The sequence below is a fragment of the Mesoplodon bidens genome (assembly GCF_964165515.1).
Source record: "Mesoplodon bidens genome assembly, chromosome: 1".
Taxonomy (NCBI): Eukaryota; Metazoa; Chordata; class Mammalia; order Artiodactyla; family Ziphiidae; genus Mesoplodon; species Mesoplodon bidens.
The window spans coordinates 39,668,353-39,689,986 of NC_138176.1; the positions used below are offsets into that span (position 1 = coordinate 39,668,353).

Below are 21,634 nucleotides of genomic sequence, written 5' to 3' on the forward strand. Positions count from 1 at the left end.
CGGGGAGAAGGAAAAGGATTGTAAAGACCTGAGGCAGAAGAGTATAGCATTTTGAAGAACTGAAAAGAGACCAGGTCTGAGAGTGAATTGCAGGGAGAGAATGTGGCTAGAGTAGATGCAGAAGGTAGTCCTGTGCTAAATTATGCAGGTTCCTGCAGGTCACATCAAAAAAGCACAAAGTCTTTAAAAAGTATAAACAGGAGTGACACAATCAAGTCAATTTTAAGATCGCTCTAAGGAGTTGAGAGTAAACTGGAGGGGGACAAGAGTAAAAGCAGTGAGGACATTCCATATGAATCATTCCCAAAGGGCTGAGTTCCTTTCCACTTCTTTTTTCACCTATTCCTACTTCATATCCAACTTACTTAAATCCCCTCCCTAACCTATGCCCCAGATTTCACCAACTAACAAAGAATAGGGTAAGGAAACTGTAACCTTTTGACTCTCTGTGCATTGGATTTCATTAGAAACTTTCACCTTACTGCTAAATAAACAATGCTTATGAATATACATAATTTAAAAATTAGTCAAGCAAGTCTTTCACCAGCTACACACCTAGAATAAAACAAACACACACACAGAACCACTTACCAACTCCTCAAAATGTTTTTAACTGACCTTAAAATTTGGAGAAAAGTATCGGTTGGCCTTGTCTTTATTTGCTTTGTCGAGATCATTTTTTGTTAAAGTGAGTACTAGATATTCCTTGTCATTATCTGCACGCTCTATACTGCAAATACTATCAATTTCTTGATCACACAGACTTCCATTTTCTACTTTTTCTGAGGTTTCCTCTGGTCCTGGTATGAAGAATGTATTTACCCAAAAGTGAAACATTTTGTCCTAAAAAAAAAAAAAAAAGAAAACAGACATAAAATTTTTTTTAAAAAGACAATGTTACTTATATTCAACATTTGCCCTAAGAAGTGAACAAATTATGCCATGTGTCATTAATATTCTGAATAAAGGTAAACACAAAGACTAATACTGGGCAATCTGTGGGTTATCTGTTGCATCTAATTCACATAGGACTTTTCCTTTAATTCAAATCTAGACCAAAAATGTAATTCCACAAGCTCTAAAATAAACTTACTTTAATACTTTAAGTAAAATATCTCTTTTTCTAGTCTAACACTAGCTTTTAAAAGTGTTGAGTTTATATGTATATATTAAAAAACCCAGAAATGGACTTAATTTTGTTTCAACAAGCTATTACAAAATTTACTTTACCAAAAGTTCTTAAAATGTCACTACAACTTCCCAAGGAAGCAAGGCAGATACATTTTTACTTCTACAGCAATACAAACATTAAGTGGCTCCAGTTTCTTGCATGACAATGTATATTTGAAATTTTTCATAATACAATATGGGGCGGGTAAGAACTTCAACTTTTTGTTGTTATAAAATGCCTATTTTTAAAAAATCACTTATTAACTAATAATGAGGTCTTGTAAATCAAAAACCACATCAGAAGTTCATTATTTCAAACCTTTCTTGACCAACATAGAAAATGTTTTCTCTCTTAATTAGTGGAACTGGCCTGTATGCATTATTTGACAATTAATGATGTACAACACCATGACACCTTATCTGGTGCCTTAAACTGCCATTTAAATCTTTTATTTTAATTTATCTTCAAGTTTATTTTCCCAGGAAGATGGTAAGACCCTTAAATAACTTATGTCTTAAATGTCTTTGTATCTTTTAACAGTACCTAGCATAGCAATTTTATATATGGTAGTCTTTGAAAATATTGTTAATTTCAATCATTTTAGCAAAGTTACTGAGTTAGTAATAACTAGACACATATTTTACTTAGAGTCAGAAGAAAATAAGCTAGTAGAATTTAAATTTCAAAAAATGTAGATTCTGCTAATGTACTGATTATAGTAAAACTGTTCTTGTTTAAATCAGAACAAACATTTATAACAGGCAAGGAAAATCACATAAAATGGAAATAAATGTAAAGTAATTCAAGATACACAAATTATTATAAATATTTAACTTAATCTTCAATTTTACATGTGTTAATATAATGTATAGGTGATAAGAACTAGAAGAATAAGAACTAGTACACTCCTAAACATATAGGGAAACAGTGATACAGGTGCCTATTTTTAAAAGCAAAACATAAAATCTTATGTGTACCAGTCTTACAGTGAATAGAAGGAAAAAAATTACTTACCTTAATATTAAAACATTTGTTAACACTTCTTGGATTATTGAAAAATATATTTTCAAAGTTACTGTGATATACTTAACTTTTATTTATACAGAACATGTAGGAAATGGGTTTCTGGTGAAAAAAAATCAGTTTTACATTTTGTGATTTTCCAGCTACCTGGATTCTGGATAAAGGAAATTATACTTCTTTTGACAAGTCAAAATAGAGGTTAAAATTTCTGTAGTAAATGAAGCTTCCTCTTATTTTCTCTCAAAAAAAAAAAAAGCTAAAATTCAGTAAAATGAAATCAATCCTATTACAGAGACTGTCTAAAGATTAGCAATACACTATCTGGTATGTTTAAGGAGGCAGTAACAATATACACAGCTAATGTTTTTGTTCATTACTACCTAAAAATTTTGCACCTTAGGTTCACCTTAAATGTTCATACTTAATATTTTAAACCAAGACAGTTTGTTTTAAAATGAGCCCCTGCATTCTCTAAATATAGCTCAGTGAGATGCAAACCTCACTAACTTTCTAAACCTGCATATTTAAATAATACCACACTTTTCATTCTTTATTACTTCCTCTTCATATTTATTTCTCTCCTAACTAAAAATCGAAATACTCAGTAAATTTGAGGAAGCTAAATATAAAACGACCCAGTCTCAAGAAACATTAACCAAAATGGGGGAAAAGTGGTTTGTGTCATTACACAAGACCACAAAACAGATTTTATGTATACATACAAACCAAATTTTTTTTTCAAACTCATGGTCCCATGTTAACTTCTCAGTAATTAATCATCCCTTCTAAAAGGACTGTAACTGATTGAATGGGATATGTATGCAATCTTTAATACTTTTATAAAATTTATATGCATAACCTAAGTTAAGGAAAATTCAACTCAAATTATAATGCCACATGGCCGTTTCCTTCTAATAGGCTATTTACCATTAATAATGGCTCACCGATGCCATAGTAAGCAAAGCATGTGCAGATCTAATAGAAAATCCTTCGTGATTCATTAGATGTCAGTCATAAAATACATCTTTTAGTCTCTCCTTACAGAATGACTTCTGCCTAACTAAATGCTTTAAGCAAAAGATCTGAGGTTACTATTCAAGGTACGGCTATTCTGGATATTTTTTCCCAATAAAAGTAAAGTGCAAACCTTTTTTAGCATCTTGTTCTGTTTGTGGAAGAACTCTACTTTGATGTCACCACACACAGGCAACGGCTGAGGGAACTCAAAGTACATGAACTTGTCTTCCCGTCGTGTGGGTCCTGAATTGGAGGAATATATCTTCACCTTTAGCTGGCAGACCACAAACTGAGGATCTGCGTGGTCAAATACATAACTAGTATCACTTCACAGGAAATACCTTTAACTGTCAAACTGTCAAAAGCTATTTTGATGATTAATATCAGCAATATACACAAAGTAGTAATTCTGCATCTTTAACCCCTGATCTAAAACAAATCAGTGGATAGAAAAGTCCAAGACTGGACTTCTAGCACTGTACAGTAATATCAAAATTTCAACATTACAATGTTAAAATCTAATATAAAGTATTTTAAGAATTAAAATGAACTGCATAAAAAGTTACTTTTAAAACAAGTATTTGCTGCAGTATTTTAAAGTCTCTACCACGGAATAAAAACCACAAAATACCAATCATTACACATTCACAAGAAGAGAATATAATCCATAACAAAGTTATAATATATTCCATAAGCACAAGTTTCAATATTTATAAAAATATTAACCATAATTAATTTTACTTATAACATATTTTATTTTTAAAGGTATATATAAAGCCACCACCAAAAGAAACAGGAGGAAAGAGATTTGAAATATCTGCAAAGAAATGCAACAGACATCAAGTACAAATTACAGCACAACCCCCCTCTCTCCAAAACACACTCCATTTTCATTAACAAGTATTTTGGCTTTGACCCATATGTGTTTTAAAATAACTGGTAAAATATGACCTCTCAAGATGTATCATGCTCATATTAGCAACGCAACTAAAAGGCTGGTAAGTGTGAACAGGCAAGGATTATGTTCTTTATTTTTAAAATCTACTCATAAATACATTTATACCTAATGACATTAATGACAGAATTTAAAGTCATGAACATTAAGATCCTAGGACTTGAAAAACTTTAAGTTACTTAAATAATTTGACAAAGTATAATTCTTTTGTAGTACACCAAGTTCAAAAACAAGAGTTCATTAGAAAAAAAAGTAATTAACCTGAGGAGGTAAGAAGTGGGTCTTAAAGTTTCAAAACATACCAAGATAATCAAGAAATAAAAACATAAGCTTGCATAAAGTGCATGAGAAATACATATATATATATAGACATAAAGTTCTCAGCACCAAAAGGCATCATCCTTAAAGACAAAAAAAAGAAGTATCACATTCTTTATCAATGTGACCAACAACTGAGGACAAGGCAAAAAGCTTATTCAGGCTAAATAAATTTTCCAGTGTAATAAACACCTACTGGCTCATCTATATAATAATGTAAAGAGGTAGCATCAATCACATAATAAATAGCAGGCTTCATAAAAGCATGAGGGATTATTCCAATATGGATTTGTGAGACATTTATCATGAGAAAAAGGAACTCTAAAAAAGGGAAACATTACACTAACAACCTGTCAATAATTTTCACTTCCTTGACTAAAGATTCAAAGTACAAGGAACTATTTTACAAGACTATTTGTTACTGAAAATTTCACTGGGAAGCCTAGCTTGAAGAAGCAAATAAACAAGGTATGATTTCAAAGCTGTGATAAAAATCAACCAGGAGGGAAATGCCTTGTAATCTTATTAATTCAAACTCCACTAATTCAGAATCTGATAATCCTGACCTTAGGACTTTAAAAAGCAAATTAACTGTGTAAGCCAGATTTCAATTAAACTACATCTAAAATGTGTACCTTCAAGAACTTTAGAATTATATATACAATTGATAATCTAATTAGAAATTAGTTTTTTGAGGAAATATCTAAGCAACACTAAGCTAAAACATTTTAATAAAAATAAGTAGAAAGTATTTCTTCAAATCACTAAAGAAAATAATTTTCTTTACAATATGAATTTCACATTTTAGATAGATAAGACTAAACTTAACAGTTGTCCAACATTAGTATGGTTCTTTTGACTTTTAAGACACAACTCTGAGATATGTATCTTTGATATGATCGACCGTGTTCTAAAAAAAAGAAATGAAGAGACTGATACGTAGCAGACAAAAATTACAATTAAATTTTCTTGGATATATGCATATTGATATAGTGTGAGAGAAAAATCGTACTGGTCATCTTTTATTAACTTTTTCAACACTTTTAGATACACAGAAGATAGTAACTTTTCCTTTATTTAGAAATATTAAGACAATACTCAAATAAGAAAAAGGCTGTTAACCCCTGACAACTTTGCAGAAGATACTTTATTTTCACATGGTTTGTTTTCTTCACTGATTCCTCTTCCTCCTCCTGAACCCACACTGTTACAAATCCTATTTGTCTCAGCTCTCACCCTGTTTTCCTCTGAACCTTCCCATCTTCTAGCCCCGCGCCAAATTTACATGAAAGGCTTAACTACTATGTCTCTTTCCTAACGTTTCTCAAAATATCAGGTATATCTCTCACCTAAGTTCAAATCCATACTTTCAAGTACCCACTAAATATCTTCATGTAAATAGCTCACCTTTACCTAATTTACAACATGTTTAAAACCAAAATATCAACATTCATGTCTCCAAGTCTCAGTTAGATTCCCTTTTCTGTCTTCCCTTTTCTGTGAATTATTCACCTGACCAGAATAAAAACTTCGACAAGATATTTAGATATAAATGGCAAAAGAAAAACTAATCACATCTCATTTGATTGCCCAAGCAAAGCACATCTGGCTTAAAGCAAGTCACATAACTGCTTTCCTTTCCACCATTTTTTCTCCCTCTTGCAATGACTACCTTCTACAAAACTGTACCTAAATACAGCTTATTAAGCCTCTAGTATGACCACTGACACCATAGTATTTATCAAATCAAGTCCGATATGCCCATTTGGAGTCCTCCAACACTCAGCCACACATTCCGTTCCTATTCTATTCTCCATCTCTATATTTCTTGTCTAGCTCATTTCCTTCTGCTGTGCTTCAATTCAAGCTATTTCTTATTGCCTGTAATACTTTGGTTTTAAGGCCAATCTAAACTGTATGCTTTCTCAAATGTTCAATAAAGAGATGGACTTCCTTCATGAAACTATTTGACAATCCCCGCAAACTTGATTTTTCTAAATATACCATTTATGATTTATACATACAACCTCCCATTAGTTATATATTACTTATACTACAGCTTTACTACATAGTATTAAATCATAGTGCATAAACACAGAAGTAGCAAATTGGTAAAGATTAAAAAGATTTCAGTAGTAAGTTGAGAAGTTTAAATGTAACACACTGAGAGATCCAACACACACACACACACGCACACACACACACACACCATTTAAATGTAGAGCAGAACTGACAGATGTTTGCTAGAGACCAATGTGAAAAAAAAATTATAGTAGATAAGATTATTGAACTGAATGTTCTCTCTTCCTTATTATTTCTCTAATATTTTATACCTTACCATTTGGCTCTTACAGTGATATCTAATACTATAGGAAGAGCGTGAGCTTTTTTATTTTCTTCCTTTTCCCTTCTCCACTATAAATCTAAAGTTCCTGTGCCAATCATCTCTGATAGCCTAGTACCTTGTACTCAGGAGTTTTAAAAATTGTACTGAGATGACAAAAGCATCAGTGAGGTCTCTTAGAAGCCTTTCATATGCTGTATTAATAGATCTGTGGTCTTTGGTAAAGTTATTTGCCCTAAGAATACAGAAAAGATCTAATGAAGGTGATCACACCAACTGACAAAGATAAACAACATCAAGAAATTAATTCCCTAGGTATAAATTAAGGTCAGAAAAATTTTAATTACATAAATACTGTCAAGAAGCAAACTTTAAGCTAAAAACTGAAACCATCAACAAATTGCAGAATATCACTGAAATATTATTAGAGGTATTAGAAAAAATAATACAGTGGTATCTTATCTAGAAACTACAAAATTGTATTCTGAATAAATAAAACACAGTTCTTAAACATGAAAACATGACTGATCACTTCCAAGGTAGAAACTAATGTAACAGAAAAAAGCAGCAACAGTCTGGTCTTTTACAGGGCTGAACAATACTTCCTTCCATGTGTTCTCCCTTGACTACCTGCTTTGGATCAAAGTATTAAGGTTCCTATCAGTTTAGCTAAGAACTCTGGCAAAGAATAGCAGAGAAGCAGAACAGGACCAGGGTGACTGAGGTAGGCTTACAGAGGTTAGGGTAAGAGAGAAATAAATTAGAGGCAGACATCAATGACATGATCCTTATTTAGTACTTTTCTAGGAAGTTTCAGATTTCAGAATATCTTCATATTATTGATGAGCAAAGACAAAGAGAGGCAGATGATGTGCCCTCAGTTACATAGCACATTAAGGACAAATCTAGCACTGGAACTCAGATCTAAATCCAGGTTTTCTCTAATACTCCACACACACTGAATCTACCCTATTCATTCAATATACTTCAGCTTGTTGCCATCTCTTATCATCGTTTTCTTTTTCTTTTTCTTGTCCCTATCACCATTACTATTAATATCTAGTCTTACTAAGATATCAAGGAATTGGTCCTTGCCCTAACACCAGTAAAGGGATGAATCCCAATGCTACTCTCATGCTGACGGGACAGGTTATTTTAGTCATCTAGTCAGAATATAGGCTGCATTTGGTAGTTGCAGCACAGAATATTTCTTTCATAAATATAATTTGGCTTCAAAGACATTAAAACCCAATGGTCTTAGCTTCCATAGCCCAATGTGCTGAACAACTGAGCTAATTAATTAGTTTGGATACTTAAGAAATATACAAACCTGCATAAAATTTAAGTGTGGTAAATTTCTTTTTAGACTTTTATATAAACTTCTAGCTATGTTAAGAAAGTGTTCCAGTACATCAAAGGATGAGAATTTAGAGCACTTACTGCAAGTTCCGCCACTGAACATTGGAATAGTTTCAAACATCATCTTGTGAAACAACAATGCCACTGGTCTATAATCCAGATGATTCTTTAACAGGTAGCTATAATAATATACATAGCGCCTCTGACTGGGAATAGTTACTCCCTGGTGGACAGAAAAAAAAAAGAAAAGCCAAATTCAAAAGAAAAGTTCCATTATAGTTATTTCACTAAATCGTTATGGTAACTGGGTTGTATCCATTGAAGAACATATATACATTAGAAATTTGACCTTAAATGATTTAATATTTAAATCCAGCTCAGTAATAGAGTAAATCAAAACAACATCAACATAAAGGAAACATCAGAATAACTTTTCTCCCTTAAAATACAATTATCATAACACCCCCTTCTATTCAATGGTCACAACAATCTCTGACCCATGTACCCAATAAGCAAAGGCCACTTCATATCCAAAATAACTGTCAAAGGCCTCTGCACTACAGCTGTGCTCTTTACACGTAGGGTTCCCCACAAGCATGTATAGATTCTTATTAAACACAGAATTCCTCAAAAACTTGGATACCTATTTTCCAGGCAAAAGCATATCAGAATCAGCAAATCAGATAAAGGCATATTGCCTTTAGGAGGCAGAAATAGCAGCAGCAAAAAGTGATGCTGGCTTTAGAACCCCATAAAAACAAGAGTATGCAGTTGACATAAATGTATGCAATAGTTTGATAACAAAGGTACTTAGAGATGTCCCTGAGCTACATACACCTCTTTGCATGTAACCAGGGAAATACATAATGTTTTAGAAAAGTTAAGTATTACAGTGCTAAAAATATATACAACTCATGTGGTGTTTAAATGGGGACCCTGTCTTATCTCAAAAAAAAAAAATCTACTGTGTGCAGCAATGCACTCACTAATGATGCTAAATAAGTGAGGTATTAGGGAACTTATCTAAGGTTTCTTTTCCTATTACATGATATGACTTCAGAATAATTTAAGCATTTAACTTAGAATTTGCAATATTTCTCTTTTAGATGTTATATTGGCACCTAAATATCCCAATGTGTTAAAAAAAACTCTGGACAGGGCTTCCCTGGTGGCGCAGTGGTTGAAGAGTCCGCCTGCCGATGCAGGGGACATGGGTTCGTGCCCCGGTCCGGGAAGATCCCACATGCTGCGGAGCGGCTGGGCCCGTGAGCCATGGCCGCTGAGCCTGCGCCTCCGGAGCCTGTGCTCCGCAATGGGAGAGGCCACAACAGTGAGAGGCCCACGTACAGCAAAAAAAAAAAAACAACAAACAAACTCTGGAGATAAAAACTTTTCTTTCCCCAATGAAAAGTAGAAAGTACATTTACGTGAATTTAAAGAAAAGTATGTTGAATGGCAGTTATATAGGTATTTGTTTCAGTATTCTTGGTTGTTTTTTAAAGGTCAGCATGATTTTATTACAATTTTAAAAATACATAGAATGCCAAATAATGGATAAAAGCCATTTCAAATCAGGACTAATGATCTAAGATTTTGGCTATAGTACAAAAATCATATAATCAGAAAACTGAGATTTGAATGTTGACAGTCAAAACACAAACTTTGTTTCTGCAGGAAAATGAAGACAATACCATCTTCACAGGATTCTCATGAGGATTAAACACTAAACACAATTAGACAAAAGCATGCTAAAACTACAGAATGTTACAGAAGTCTGAATCAGCAGTTTTAGAAATTCTACCTACATTTAAGGTATAATTTTGGAATTGCTGGATTTTTAGTTCTACATATTTTCCTAAAGAAATGGCAATAAAACAGTATTGCTTTGAATAGCTGCTACAAACACTAATGCTAAAAATTATCATTAAAGTTTAAAAAGTGTTTAAACTTATTTTTTATACATTATTTAATGCCATTTCAGCAAAAAAACTTATTCATATTTATCAAGATAAAATATAGAACTGCAAAGCAGGTTGGGGGAAACAGGAGACAGAAGATGGGTGGGTGGGAATCTTTTTTGAACCATGTGTATTTATAATTTAGTCTAAAAATTAAAATTAAATAAGATTTTAAAAATTAAATCAATGGAAGTCTACTAGACGACCAAGCTGTCAAGTTATTTATTGGGGTTTAGTGGAATGATAGATGATATTTTTTCTCTTTATCTCCATTCTTAGTGTAAGTTTGTATGAAATAATTAAAAGGTTTTCAAGGCTTTAATTTTACTCAAGTAGCAAGTGACTGGTAGCATATCTATAATGCAAGTGTTTATACACCCAGTTAATCCTTAACAGAGAGGCAAATGTGTAGAGAAACAGTGTTGTGAATCTGTTAGTTCTCACCAGCGGATGAATAATTAATGTGTAAATACAAGATGAATCAAAATTATTGACACAATTCAAAGAAAAATGGTGAAAAACATAATGGTAAATTTATTATTTTACTATCAAATTATGCATAATTAGTTTTCTGTACCTTAACTTTGCAATCCTTACCTACCTGTTAGCTTACCGGCATCTCAAATTCAATGTGTCCAAATTAACAGAAATTAAAAAGTTGGGGAGAAATCAAAAGCTTTACAGACAAGCAAAAGCTGAAAGAATTCAGCACCACCAAGCCAGTTTTACAGTTTTATATTATATCTTGATATCTGGTAATGAATAAACTCGTTTTGTTTTCCTTAAAAAAAAAAAAAAAAGTTTGGAAGGCCCAAATGTGTATGGACCATAGCCCTTAATGTGTCGTCCTCACTCTGTTCTCATCTCTTAACAGCCATCATGCACACTTACTAAAATTTAATTAACAATACAATGTATTGTACAGAATACACTGTAATCTAGGATTCGAAATGAGTAAAACTTCCACACTAAGTTGACAATGTGATTTGTAACACTTCAAATATCATATTTCCTGAATGCATACACTGAAAAAAATGATTCATGTGCATGTTTTACATACAGCATCTTGAATGTTAAGATTAAATTTAAAGATATATCTTTTTAAAAATCTGAGAAATGAACTTTTTACTGATCTTCAAAAATTCTACATATCTGAAGAGGGCTGACCTTTAAAGCTCTTGAAGATTAAAAATTACTACATTTTCAAATTTTCCATTTTTTCATTTAAATTAAGACTAATAAAAATCAATTCTATTCTTGAATCAAGAATTTTTAAGCTAAACTGGTCTATAACTATATCCCAAAAATATAGTTCTACTCTCTACCACTAATTATTCTCCTTTTCCTACTCTAACTGTGAAGAAAAATACTTATATTCTTAACTTTTTTCCTCAAGTAAAACTTTCAAAACATTCTAATTTTAGATAAACTTAGCATTCTTCAGATTGACTTAGCATCATATTCCTGGCCATCATCTCAATAAGGCAGCCACTGCTTCTTCAATTCCCTTATATTCACAGACCAGGAGGATATTTGGTGTTCCTCCCACTATTCCTTCCAATCCACTTTTCCACTGTCTTTACCAGTCTCATCTATTCCAAATCTGTATCATTCAATAACTCTTTCTTCTGTTATGCACTTATTAACACTTGACTATAATGATTTCAGCATTTTAAAACCTCTCTTTCTGTCCTGTCCCAAATATCATCCTCAAAGAACTAAGTTCCCATTTTACTGGGAACCCTGAGGTCACCCGATGTGAACGCCCTCAAAATTATTTTCTCTTGTCTTAAAATCCTTTTAGTCCTGATATTTTCTAACAGTGTCTCTTCACGTTCACATTGGTTCCATTTTTGCAAGTGTTCTATTAATTATCTCCTCTCTAGCTTCTGCCTTTATTCTCTCCACCTGTCTCCTCCTAATGAAAAAGCTCAGGTAACGCTTATCCTTTATCCAAAACAAGCAAACAATTCTGAGACCAAAGACCCACACTCTCCCCAAAATCTTGTATCTCTTTCTAACTATCATCTTCTCTCTCTTATATAAACTCTTGAGAAGCCTCTACTCCTTACCTCTTGGAAATCTGTTATTATGAGGCTGATTTCTTCATGGTCACTAGTTTTTAATGGTCATTAATGGTCATTTCCTACTGTTTTCTTATTATCATTGTGGCCCATTTTTTAGCTGCCACTTTGAAAACTCCCTGTTCCTTCCATAGGATACACTCCCTAAAGGTTTTCTCCTGGGGCTTCCCTGGCGATCCAGTGGTTAAGACTCCCCGCTTCCAATGAAAGGGGAGAGGGTTCAATCCCTGGTTGGGGAACTAAGATCCCACATGTGGTGCGGTGTGGCCAAAAACAATAAAATTTTAAAAATAAATAAAATAAAATAAAATAATAAAATAAAATAAAAATAAAATATTTTTAAAAATAAAGGTTTTCTCCTATCCTTACTAGCTATCTCTTCTCTTTTTGTCCCTAAATGCAGGTATATCTCAAAAAATTGATCTTAGCTATTCCCTCTTTACGTCAATCCTATCTACTCCACTGGTTTAATTATGTCTTACACATTAACTCCAAAACCTGTGTCTCTCAATATGACTTTGTTCCCAACTCCCAGTCCAGAATTTCCTACACTTGGACATTTCTAGCTGGAAATCTCAGAAGCACTCAAAACACAACATATCCCAGAACTGAAGCTTTCACATTCTTGCACGGACCAACTTCCGTTATTTGTCGTTATACTCAACTCACTGTCTTCTCCAGCATCTGAACCGAAAATCTATTCTAATACCATCACCATCGTTGAGTGAAGGAAACAATCTGAGAGACAGCAGTGATATACACAGGGTTATAGTAAAGAGAAGTGAGGGAACCCCAGCACTATGGCAATGGTCCAGGCAGCAGAGTCGAGGCAGAGATTGGTATATCAGTCAGCATATCAACTACCTGGCATACACACACACACACACACGCACGTGTATCTGTGCGTGCAGACACACACACACACACTCCATGCAAAATGGAAGGCAAACCAGAGGTTAAGCTTGTTTAGAATGCTCATATTTGATTCTTTCACGTCTATTCAGATGTCGAAATCCAGATTTTTTTCTTTTAAAAAAATTTTTTTATTTTATATTGGACTACAGTTGATTTACAATGTTGTGTTAGTTTCAGGTATATAGCGAAGAGATTCAGTCAAAACCCGGATTTTGACTTTGAAATGCTTCTCAAAATACCAGTTCTGGTTTTCTGTGGCCTTTCTATTCAGTCGCCTCCTGCAATTTTGCAATAGCCAACTGATTATCAGCCTTTCATTTATCTATTCTCCAATTCATTTTTTATGCTGCTTTTGGATTAATTTTACAAAAATATAAGATTAATCACATTACCAAATAATTCAAAATGTTAAATGGCTTCCTAGTGTCTACTCAAATAACAACAAATTTATCAAACACTATAATTCTTTAACAACATGAAAATATAGCCTTAACCTCTTTTTCCACTCTTATCCCTCACAACTCCCTTCCACGTACTCTTAACTTTTCGCCAAACCATTTAATTTCCCCCATATTATACTTTCTGGTTTTAAAAATGTTATATTTATCATATTGAGGTAGAAGGGCTATGCAAGCAGTCATATGGGGAGTTTTACATACTTTCTAACACCTGGACCAATTTAAATAACATAATTATTTGACGCTTCAAGGTCTGATAGCAGCCATCTGAAATGCAATTCACATCAGGTACTTCTTGAGGGCTCCTATACATTTTCACTCTTGGATGGTCTATTCAGATTTTGGATTTCATCTTGAAGCATTTATTGTCCCTTTTCCATTGAAATTTTCAAATTAATTAGCATATACCTGAATATAATTTTTAATGTCACTTCCACACTGTAGTTTTATCTCTTTTCTCAAACTTCCAACATCTGATTTTTTGTTTTCCCTCTCTTTTCTTTTTCCTTTGATTGGCTTTAAAAGAGATGTATTGATTTTATTGGCTTTTTTTTTTTTTTTTTTGTGGTACGCGGGCCTCTCACTGCTGTGGCCTCTCCCATTGCGGAGCACAGGCTCCGGATACGCAGGCCCAGCAGCCATGGCTCACGGGCCCAGCCGCTCCGCGGCATGTGGGATCTTCCCGGACCGGGGCACGAACCCGTGTCCCCTGCATCGGCAGGCAGACTCTCAACCACTGTGCCACCAGGGAAGCCATATTGGCATTTTTATACAGTGTTTGGATTTATTAGTTCAAATGGCTTACTGTTTGCTAATTCATAAATTTATATTTTCATCTTTATTAATCCATCTATTTGTTATTACCTTAATAATACCTAATATAAATTTCTATTTCTTCATTGTCCAAAAGTTATTTAAGTAAGTGGCTTTAAATTTCCAAATGGTTGATTTAGTGTGATTAAACTTTTTAACAAAATCTCTCATTCTATTGAATTGTAACCAAGGGATGAGGTTTATATATTTCTACTTGGAGGTGAGATTTTATGGTTGGCCTAATGAATTATTAATATTGATAACTGTTCTGTGAATAACAAAAAAAAAGAAATACATTTTATGGGCTTGTATTATATTATTCAAGCCACCTATATATCTTCTTATTTTGTAACTTCCTGATCTTAAAGTACATTAAAAAAGATTCCTACTAGCATTGTTATCAATTTTTCTTAATTTCTTCCAGTTTTTGCTTAATATATTGTGATGTTATGTTTAGCACTAAGAAGTCCATAACTGCTAAGTCTTCATTGTAGAGTGCACCCTGTGTTAAAGTGACATTCCTGATCCAGTTTTACACATTTTGCTCTGCATCAATACTCTCAAATCATCTTCAAGATGAATTCACAATCTAGATTCCTCAGTTTAAAAAGTAATTTTCTACCTCAGTAAACTTTTCACTGGCACTTCTAAACTCAGAAATAATGTAGATGTTTTACAATGATAGTGTTTGCTTGAAGCTTGGAAATCCATGTTTCAGAGCGATCACAGTAAGATTATTACAGGAAAGTAATTCAACAAAGGAAGAAATGTGGCTCTTAGGAATGCCAGTTCCTACAATGACAACATATAACAGTAGTTATTGTATATTAAGTGGCATGCCAGACATTTTACATATATCCCTAAAACTACCACCGCTTTACAAGATAGATCTCCTCTATTTTAAGGATAAGAAAACAGTCCTAGTGCACATAATCAATCACCTTGTTCAAAAACAAGATTTGAACCTAAATATGAGTCTGATTCTAATTTTTTTTACTCCTACGTCCTGGGTTTTACTAATAGCACGCATACCAACTATGTAATCTGAAAGATTCACAACCTCTCTGAGCTCTTATTTTTCCCATCTACAAAAAATCTCCAAAGCTTAGAGTATTACAGTGCTTCAGTTCTATGAAACAAATTATAAGTAGTGTACTAAATAGTGGTACATGAACCACAGGATTCTTGAGAATAATATGAAGCAGAAAACTGATATTTTTATTATCCTTTCCCCCTTTGGGATGCCATCTCTCTCCCTGTGGTTTGGGGGAGGGGGAGGGGGGGGCCCTATTCTTCAGCTTCAGATATATGGCCCAAGCCTCTGGTCAGAATGTTTGGTTCAGGGATGGGTACATGCCCTAATCCAGGTAAACCAGAACCTAAACTAGAAATTTTTGCTCAAACTGTAGCTCTCTTGCCATCGCAGTTGCTAAAGTAGACAGCATGTAAACCTGGAGCTACTACCTTGCCATTACTTGCAGAGAGTCTGCCTAAAAATAAAGTATATAAAGACAAAAAAAGAGAGTAGAGAGAGAGATTTCTGACATCTGTTAAGCATCTAGATTCAGGCCAGAGCTTTTAGGGTTATATAAGCCAATAAATGTCTCCTTATGTTTCAGCTATTTTGAGTTGGGTTTCTGTGACTTGAAACTGAAAGAGTTATAATACATTATAACACAGTCACTTTTTTTTTTTTCCTTTTTAAGTTTCTATTTCTACTTTGGGGATCAAAATAATAAAGAAAAATAATTTGGACAGGAGAACATAGAACAGTAGAAAGGATACTGGATTTGAGGTTAGGAGATATGGTTTTGAGTTGTTACACAGAGAGATTAAATGACCTAGGACAAAATGATCTTTGCAGATCTGTTTTATCATTTATACTAAAATGGGTCTGAAATAATTGCTAAGGTCCTTCAAGGTATAAAACTCTTAAAATTTTATGAATATACAGATTGGATAACAGGCTTAAATACCATGTATTAGTGAAACACAGTTTAGCCCAGGAGAATTAATGTGTTAGAAAAAATAAGAATGTTTTTTTAAGCCAAAAAAGAGGATAATTATAGCTTACTTTGTTTTTTTTTTTTTTTATATGCACTTCCATGTTTATGGTAGTTCACAATAGCCAAGATACGGAAACAACCTAAGTGTCCATCAACAGATGAATGGATAAAAATGTATATATACATACAATGGAATACTACTCAGCCTTGAGAAAAAAGGAAATTCTGCCATTTTCGACAAGACCAATGGACCTTGAGGACGTCATGCTAAGTGACATATGTCAGACAGAGAAAGACAAATACTGTACAATATCCCTTATATATGGAATCTAAAAAAACAAAACAAAACCAAAAACTGAACTGGAAAACAGTAGAGTGATGGTTACCAAACTCTGGGGGTGGGTGAGGGGATGGGAGAGATGATGTTTAAGGGTACATACTTACAACTAGTAGATAAATAACTTCTGGAGATCTAATATAAAGTACAGGGATTACAGACAACAAAACTACATTATAAACATTAAAAACTTGCCAAAGACAAGATCTTATGTGTTCCCACCACTAGAAGAAATGATACTTCTGTGGCACAACAGAGGTTAAGGCTACAATGGTAATCATACTGCGATACAAATGTATCAAATAAATGTTACACATCTTTAAATTACACACTGTTTTACGTCAATTATATCTCAATAATTAATCAAGGAATAAATTAAAAAATAAAAATGAAGCCTTAAACGGTTTTAAGCCCTATAGTAAAAATGTACCCATTCATAAGTGTGTCCGTATCTCCTTAGATACAATTTTAGACAACAACATTCTTAGTATCCTAATTTCTTTTAAGGTTTTTTTTATTTTTTTATTTTTTTTTTTGCGGTACGTGGGCCTCTCACTGCTGTGGCCTCTCCTGCTGCGGAGCACAGGCTCCGGACGTGCAGGCTCAGCGGCCATGGCTCACGGACCCAGCGGCTCCGCGGCATGTGGGATCCTCCCGGACCGGGGCACGAACCCGTGTCCCCTGCATCAGCAGGCGGACTCTCAACCACTGCGCCACCAGGGAAGCCCCTCTTTTAAGTTTTAAATGCTTTACAATTGAAGGCTTCACATAAGACAAAGTTTTGTAACAAATAAATATTTGCAGAGCTGTTCTCAAGTGTCCAGCTATCCTGGCGTGGCACAGCAGAGAGTGCATATGTACTAATTCAAGTGTGTACCTCTCAAACACTGCTCCTCCCCTGCCACCCAATAACTACAAAAAACAACCAATAAATTGTCACGAGTTTGTCAGGAATACCAGAAAGATAAATACATTTCTTTTCCTGTTACATCTACTTTGTTTGTTCTTCCTTACTTTGTTTTAAATGAAAAGAAAATGAGAAAACTTCATTAGGTTACCATATGGGGAAGTTTCGTAAACAGACTAGAAAAAAATAACCTGATTATATATTAGAGCATAAATTCATTCCTCAGAGACAATAGAAAATTTCCTCTTCTTGTGATCACTTAGAATAAAGCTAATATTTATTATTTCTAGAAGATAGAAGTCTTTATTAAAGATAAGCTAATGAACTCACATAGAGAGATCATAATACACAAGAACTTTAATAACTGCTTCGAAAACAACCACCCCCCAAAAAAGAAAATCAAAGCCTCAAAATTTTTTCCTGAGAGTTTAATCAAAGAAAGTAAGTAGTAATGCTTACTTTACCTGCTACCATTCTAGAAGCAGGAAGACAAGAGAGAGAGAGGAGAGATTCTGGGTAAGTTTGTCATGTAATAGAAATTTCTCTCTCTAAATTCAGAAATTCTGGGAATCTTTCCAAAATATACACTTACCCCTACTGGTAGGATGTTTTAATTCTTTATTCATAGTCTGTAATAAATATTGTGAGTTATCTACTTTAATTCTGAAACATAAGTACAAATACAGACAGTGTAAGGCATAGATTAGATAGGAAGCAAGGCTAGGAGCTTTATTGGGGTGGGAACCATCGACAGTTCATTTTAGAGTAATTTGCCACGTGCTCATAAAGCAAAAGATCAAATATGCAAAGAAATGATTCCTAGAGAAGTATAACATAATTGCCTTCTTGTAAATTATTGAATAAGAAAGTCTTCCCTCAAGTAGTTACACCACTCTCAGAAAACTTTTTTTTTTTAAATAAGAGGCATCAGTTGTACTTTGACCTCCCTGCAACATTCAAATCCTGAAGTATTATTTGGGTATTTTACTAACACAGCTGCACATCTTATGGTCAGTTGGCACCCACCACTCTGCCATCTAATTTGTACCAAGTCTGCTGAGAAAAATGTCAAGACTCTACCAGGTTAATTTGAGGACAGTCTCTGCAAAGTCTATAAATCTTCACCAAAAACATGACAACTGGCTCCTCTTTCTTCAAAACAAGAGGGAGGAGGGGAAGGGGGGGTGGGGGGAGAAGAGAAGGAGGAAGAGAAAGAGGGTGGGGGAGAGAAAGAGGAAGGGGGAGGAGGAGGAAGAGAAGAAACATTCTGCTCCTATAAAAATGTCACCAGAACACAATTTTCTTCAGCTTCTTAGTGTTTCTCCTTAGTTAAAATTAAGGCTACAAGCAAAAGAACATTAAAGACATTTCTAATAAAATTAATCCTACACAAACTGAAAAACTGATAAAATTACGTATCTCCCATAATAGTGGTTCACAATTACAAAAAGGCAAATCTACAGACACAACCTAAAATACTGGTAAGAGAATAAATCTAACAGATGTTTCAAGAATAAAACTACTTTGGATAATCAATTATATTTATTATCAGATAACTTATTTCTCTGGAAGAATTCCACAGCTGTATAACAACAGCTTTACCATGCTCAGCTAAGTTTTCTTATGATGTTATATTCATTAAAGGTTAAAATATATATATATATATATATATATATATATATATATATTTTTTTTTTTTTTTGCGGTACGCGGGCCTCTCACTGTTGTGGCCTCTCCTGCTGCGGAGCACAGGCTCCGGACGCACAGGCTCAGCGGCCATGGCTCACGGGCCCAGCCGCTCCACGGCACGCGGGATCCCCCTGGACCCGGGCACGAACCCGTGTCCCCTGCATCGGCAGGTGGACTCCCAACCACTATGCCACCAGGGAAGCCCTAAAAATATATTATTATATATATTATTATTTCACTAGCACTCTTACCATTAGGTAAACGTGATTTATCTGAAAATCTGTAAGACAAATTCCAAAGATTTAAAGGAAGCCTGCAGCATTATATTTTTAACACCAACAAACTCAAGCTATCCTTATTCTACTTAATCAGGGGTCGTTACTGCTCCAGAATCTGTTTTTAAATATAAAGTGAGGAGCCTTGTCAAAAGAGGCCAATTTCATCATCATTATGTGACCTTTCAGGAGAGCTTGACTCTGTGCAGAGATTAATTCTGAAGAGCTTCAAAACTCTTTTACAATTCCAGGATTTATGGACTTGATATTGTAGAAAGAAGTTCACCAGTGTGTCAGGGGATTCAAATTTTACTCTGAATACCGTCATTAATTGTTTGGATAATCCTGTTCAAAGCACTTCATCTCTCTGGGTCTCAGTTTTATCATCTATAAAATAAGAAATACTCCTGCAAAAAAAACACAAAAAAAACCCTCATAATCTTATGACTTTTATCTACTCTGTCTAGTTTCTAATGCTGTTTCAACCTATAATGGAAACAACACCGTTTAGTAAAATACAGCTTTGTCAACAGCATCTGCCCATAAATGTCTTTTTGCCTTTTAAAATATACACAAGGATAAAGGTAGGAGCACATTAGGATACTCCTTTAGAGCCTGTGAATAATTCATCCAAAAAATAGTCTAGGAATATTAATTAATCATGAGCTAATAAAATAAGCACAGCAGATCTTAAAGATTTACTTTGACTTCAAGATGCTAAAGTGATCAATTCTGGCCAAATTACATAACTCTGAGTTTTAATATCATGTAATAGCTAAACATAATTTTACTGAGTACATCCTTAGTAGTACATACAGAACTCCATTTTCTATTAACCCATCACCTTTCACTTGGGTGAGATTCTAACCTATGAGAGGACAGAGAATATGCTATGCCTGGAACAGTTCTGCTGATGATGTAGCTACTATTATATTCTACCACATGACACTACAGGCTTTGCATTTTATTTTCATAAATACTTCTCTTGCTATCTTTTCACTCTGGCCCCTGTTTCACAACAATATCCCATGGGGTTTGTCATTTCATCAAATCTCGTCTCTTCTCCTCTACAGAGAAACAGAACTGACAATTGTACTACCAGATTGTGATGACTAAAATATCTTGCCATTGAAAATTAAAATATGGCCTCATTTTTTATTATGTAGACATCTCTTGAATCTAACTTAAACGGGAAACAGAGAAAATAAAATACAATAAAGTTTAAGTATCCTTGGGTTTTACTTTTTCCTTGAACACGATGGGACGGAATATCCCAAGTGCTTCTTATATGGCTAGTTCTCACTATCAGAAGCATTCAGCCAACTATCCTGAAGAAGCACCCACATCAGACAGAGTATATATTCACGTGTGCGGGGGTGGGTGGGTATAAGAGACTAAGAGGGAGGGAAGTGTGGTGGGGGTGGGAGGTGTGTGTAAGAACACGTGAGAGCACAGCTTAGTTACAAAGGCTGGACCATTACAAATACCTTATTTGCCCCCCAACTCAAAATCCTTGATTAAAGTTACCTACAAGGATACTGTAATGCCAAACAAACAAAAAAGTCACAGAGTGAACATGGTGAAGGCAAATATCTCAGAAATGGTCAAACATACTTGTAGTTTGCAATAGAAAAGTAAGACTGTTGTAGTAACTCTATCAAACAGTTTTATCCATTCCAAAAAAAGACATTTTTTTCGAAAACTATGAAGCAGGTCATGAAAGGACTGGAGATACCACTTCTCTTCAGCATATGAAGTCTCAGTTTAGCAAGCTACTAGTTTTCATCAAATACATGCATGGTGACACAAACAATAATTCCTATTTTGGAGTCCTTTTTGGAAACTTCAGCAGACAGTAACATTTTCAAAACGGTGAAGTTTCTCTGCCCAAAAAAAGTCCCCTGAAGAAATCTCAGTATTCTGTAGACAGAGAGTACACCTTAATGCCTGGCAAAACATCTGGTTTTGCTGCTTTGGTAAAGACAGAAGTTCTACACGTCACTGT

At 34.2% G+C, this 21,634-nt stretch overlaps 1 protein-coding gene across 1 annotated transcript in view; it reads right to left on the minus strand.

Annotated features, from left to right (window-relative positions):
• The window catches only part of PTEN (phosphatase and tensin homolog), a 94,715-nt gene that overhangs the window by 10,541 nt on the left and 62,540 nt on the right, over positions 1-21,634 (minus strand). Inside the window, exons 5-7 of the mRNA XM_081223530.1 lie at positions 8,269-8,410; positions 3,342-3,508; positions 619-843 (exon numbers count right to left, since the gene is read on the minus strand). Of these exons, the coding sequence (XP_081079656.1) occupies positions 619-843; positions 3,342-3,508; positions 8,269-8,410 (534 nt within the window). The remainder of the gene's footprint in view (positions 1-618; positions 844-3,341; positions 3,509-8,268; positions 8,411-21,634) is intronic.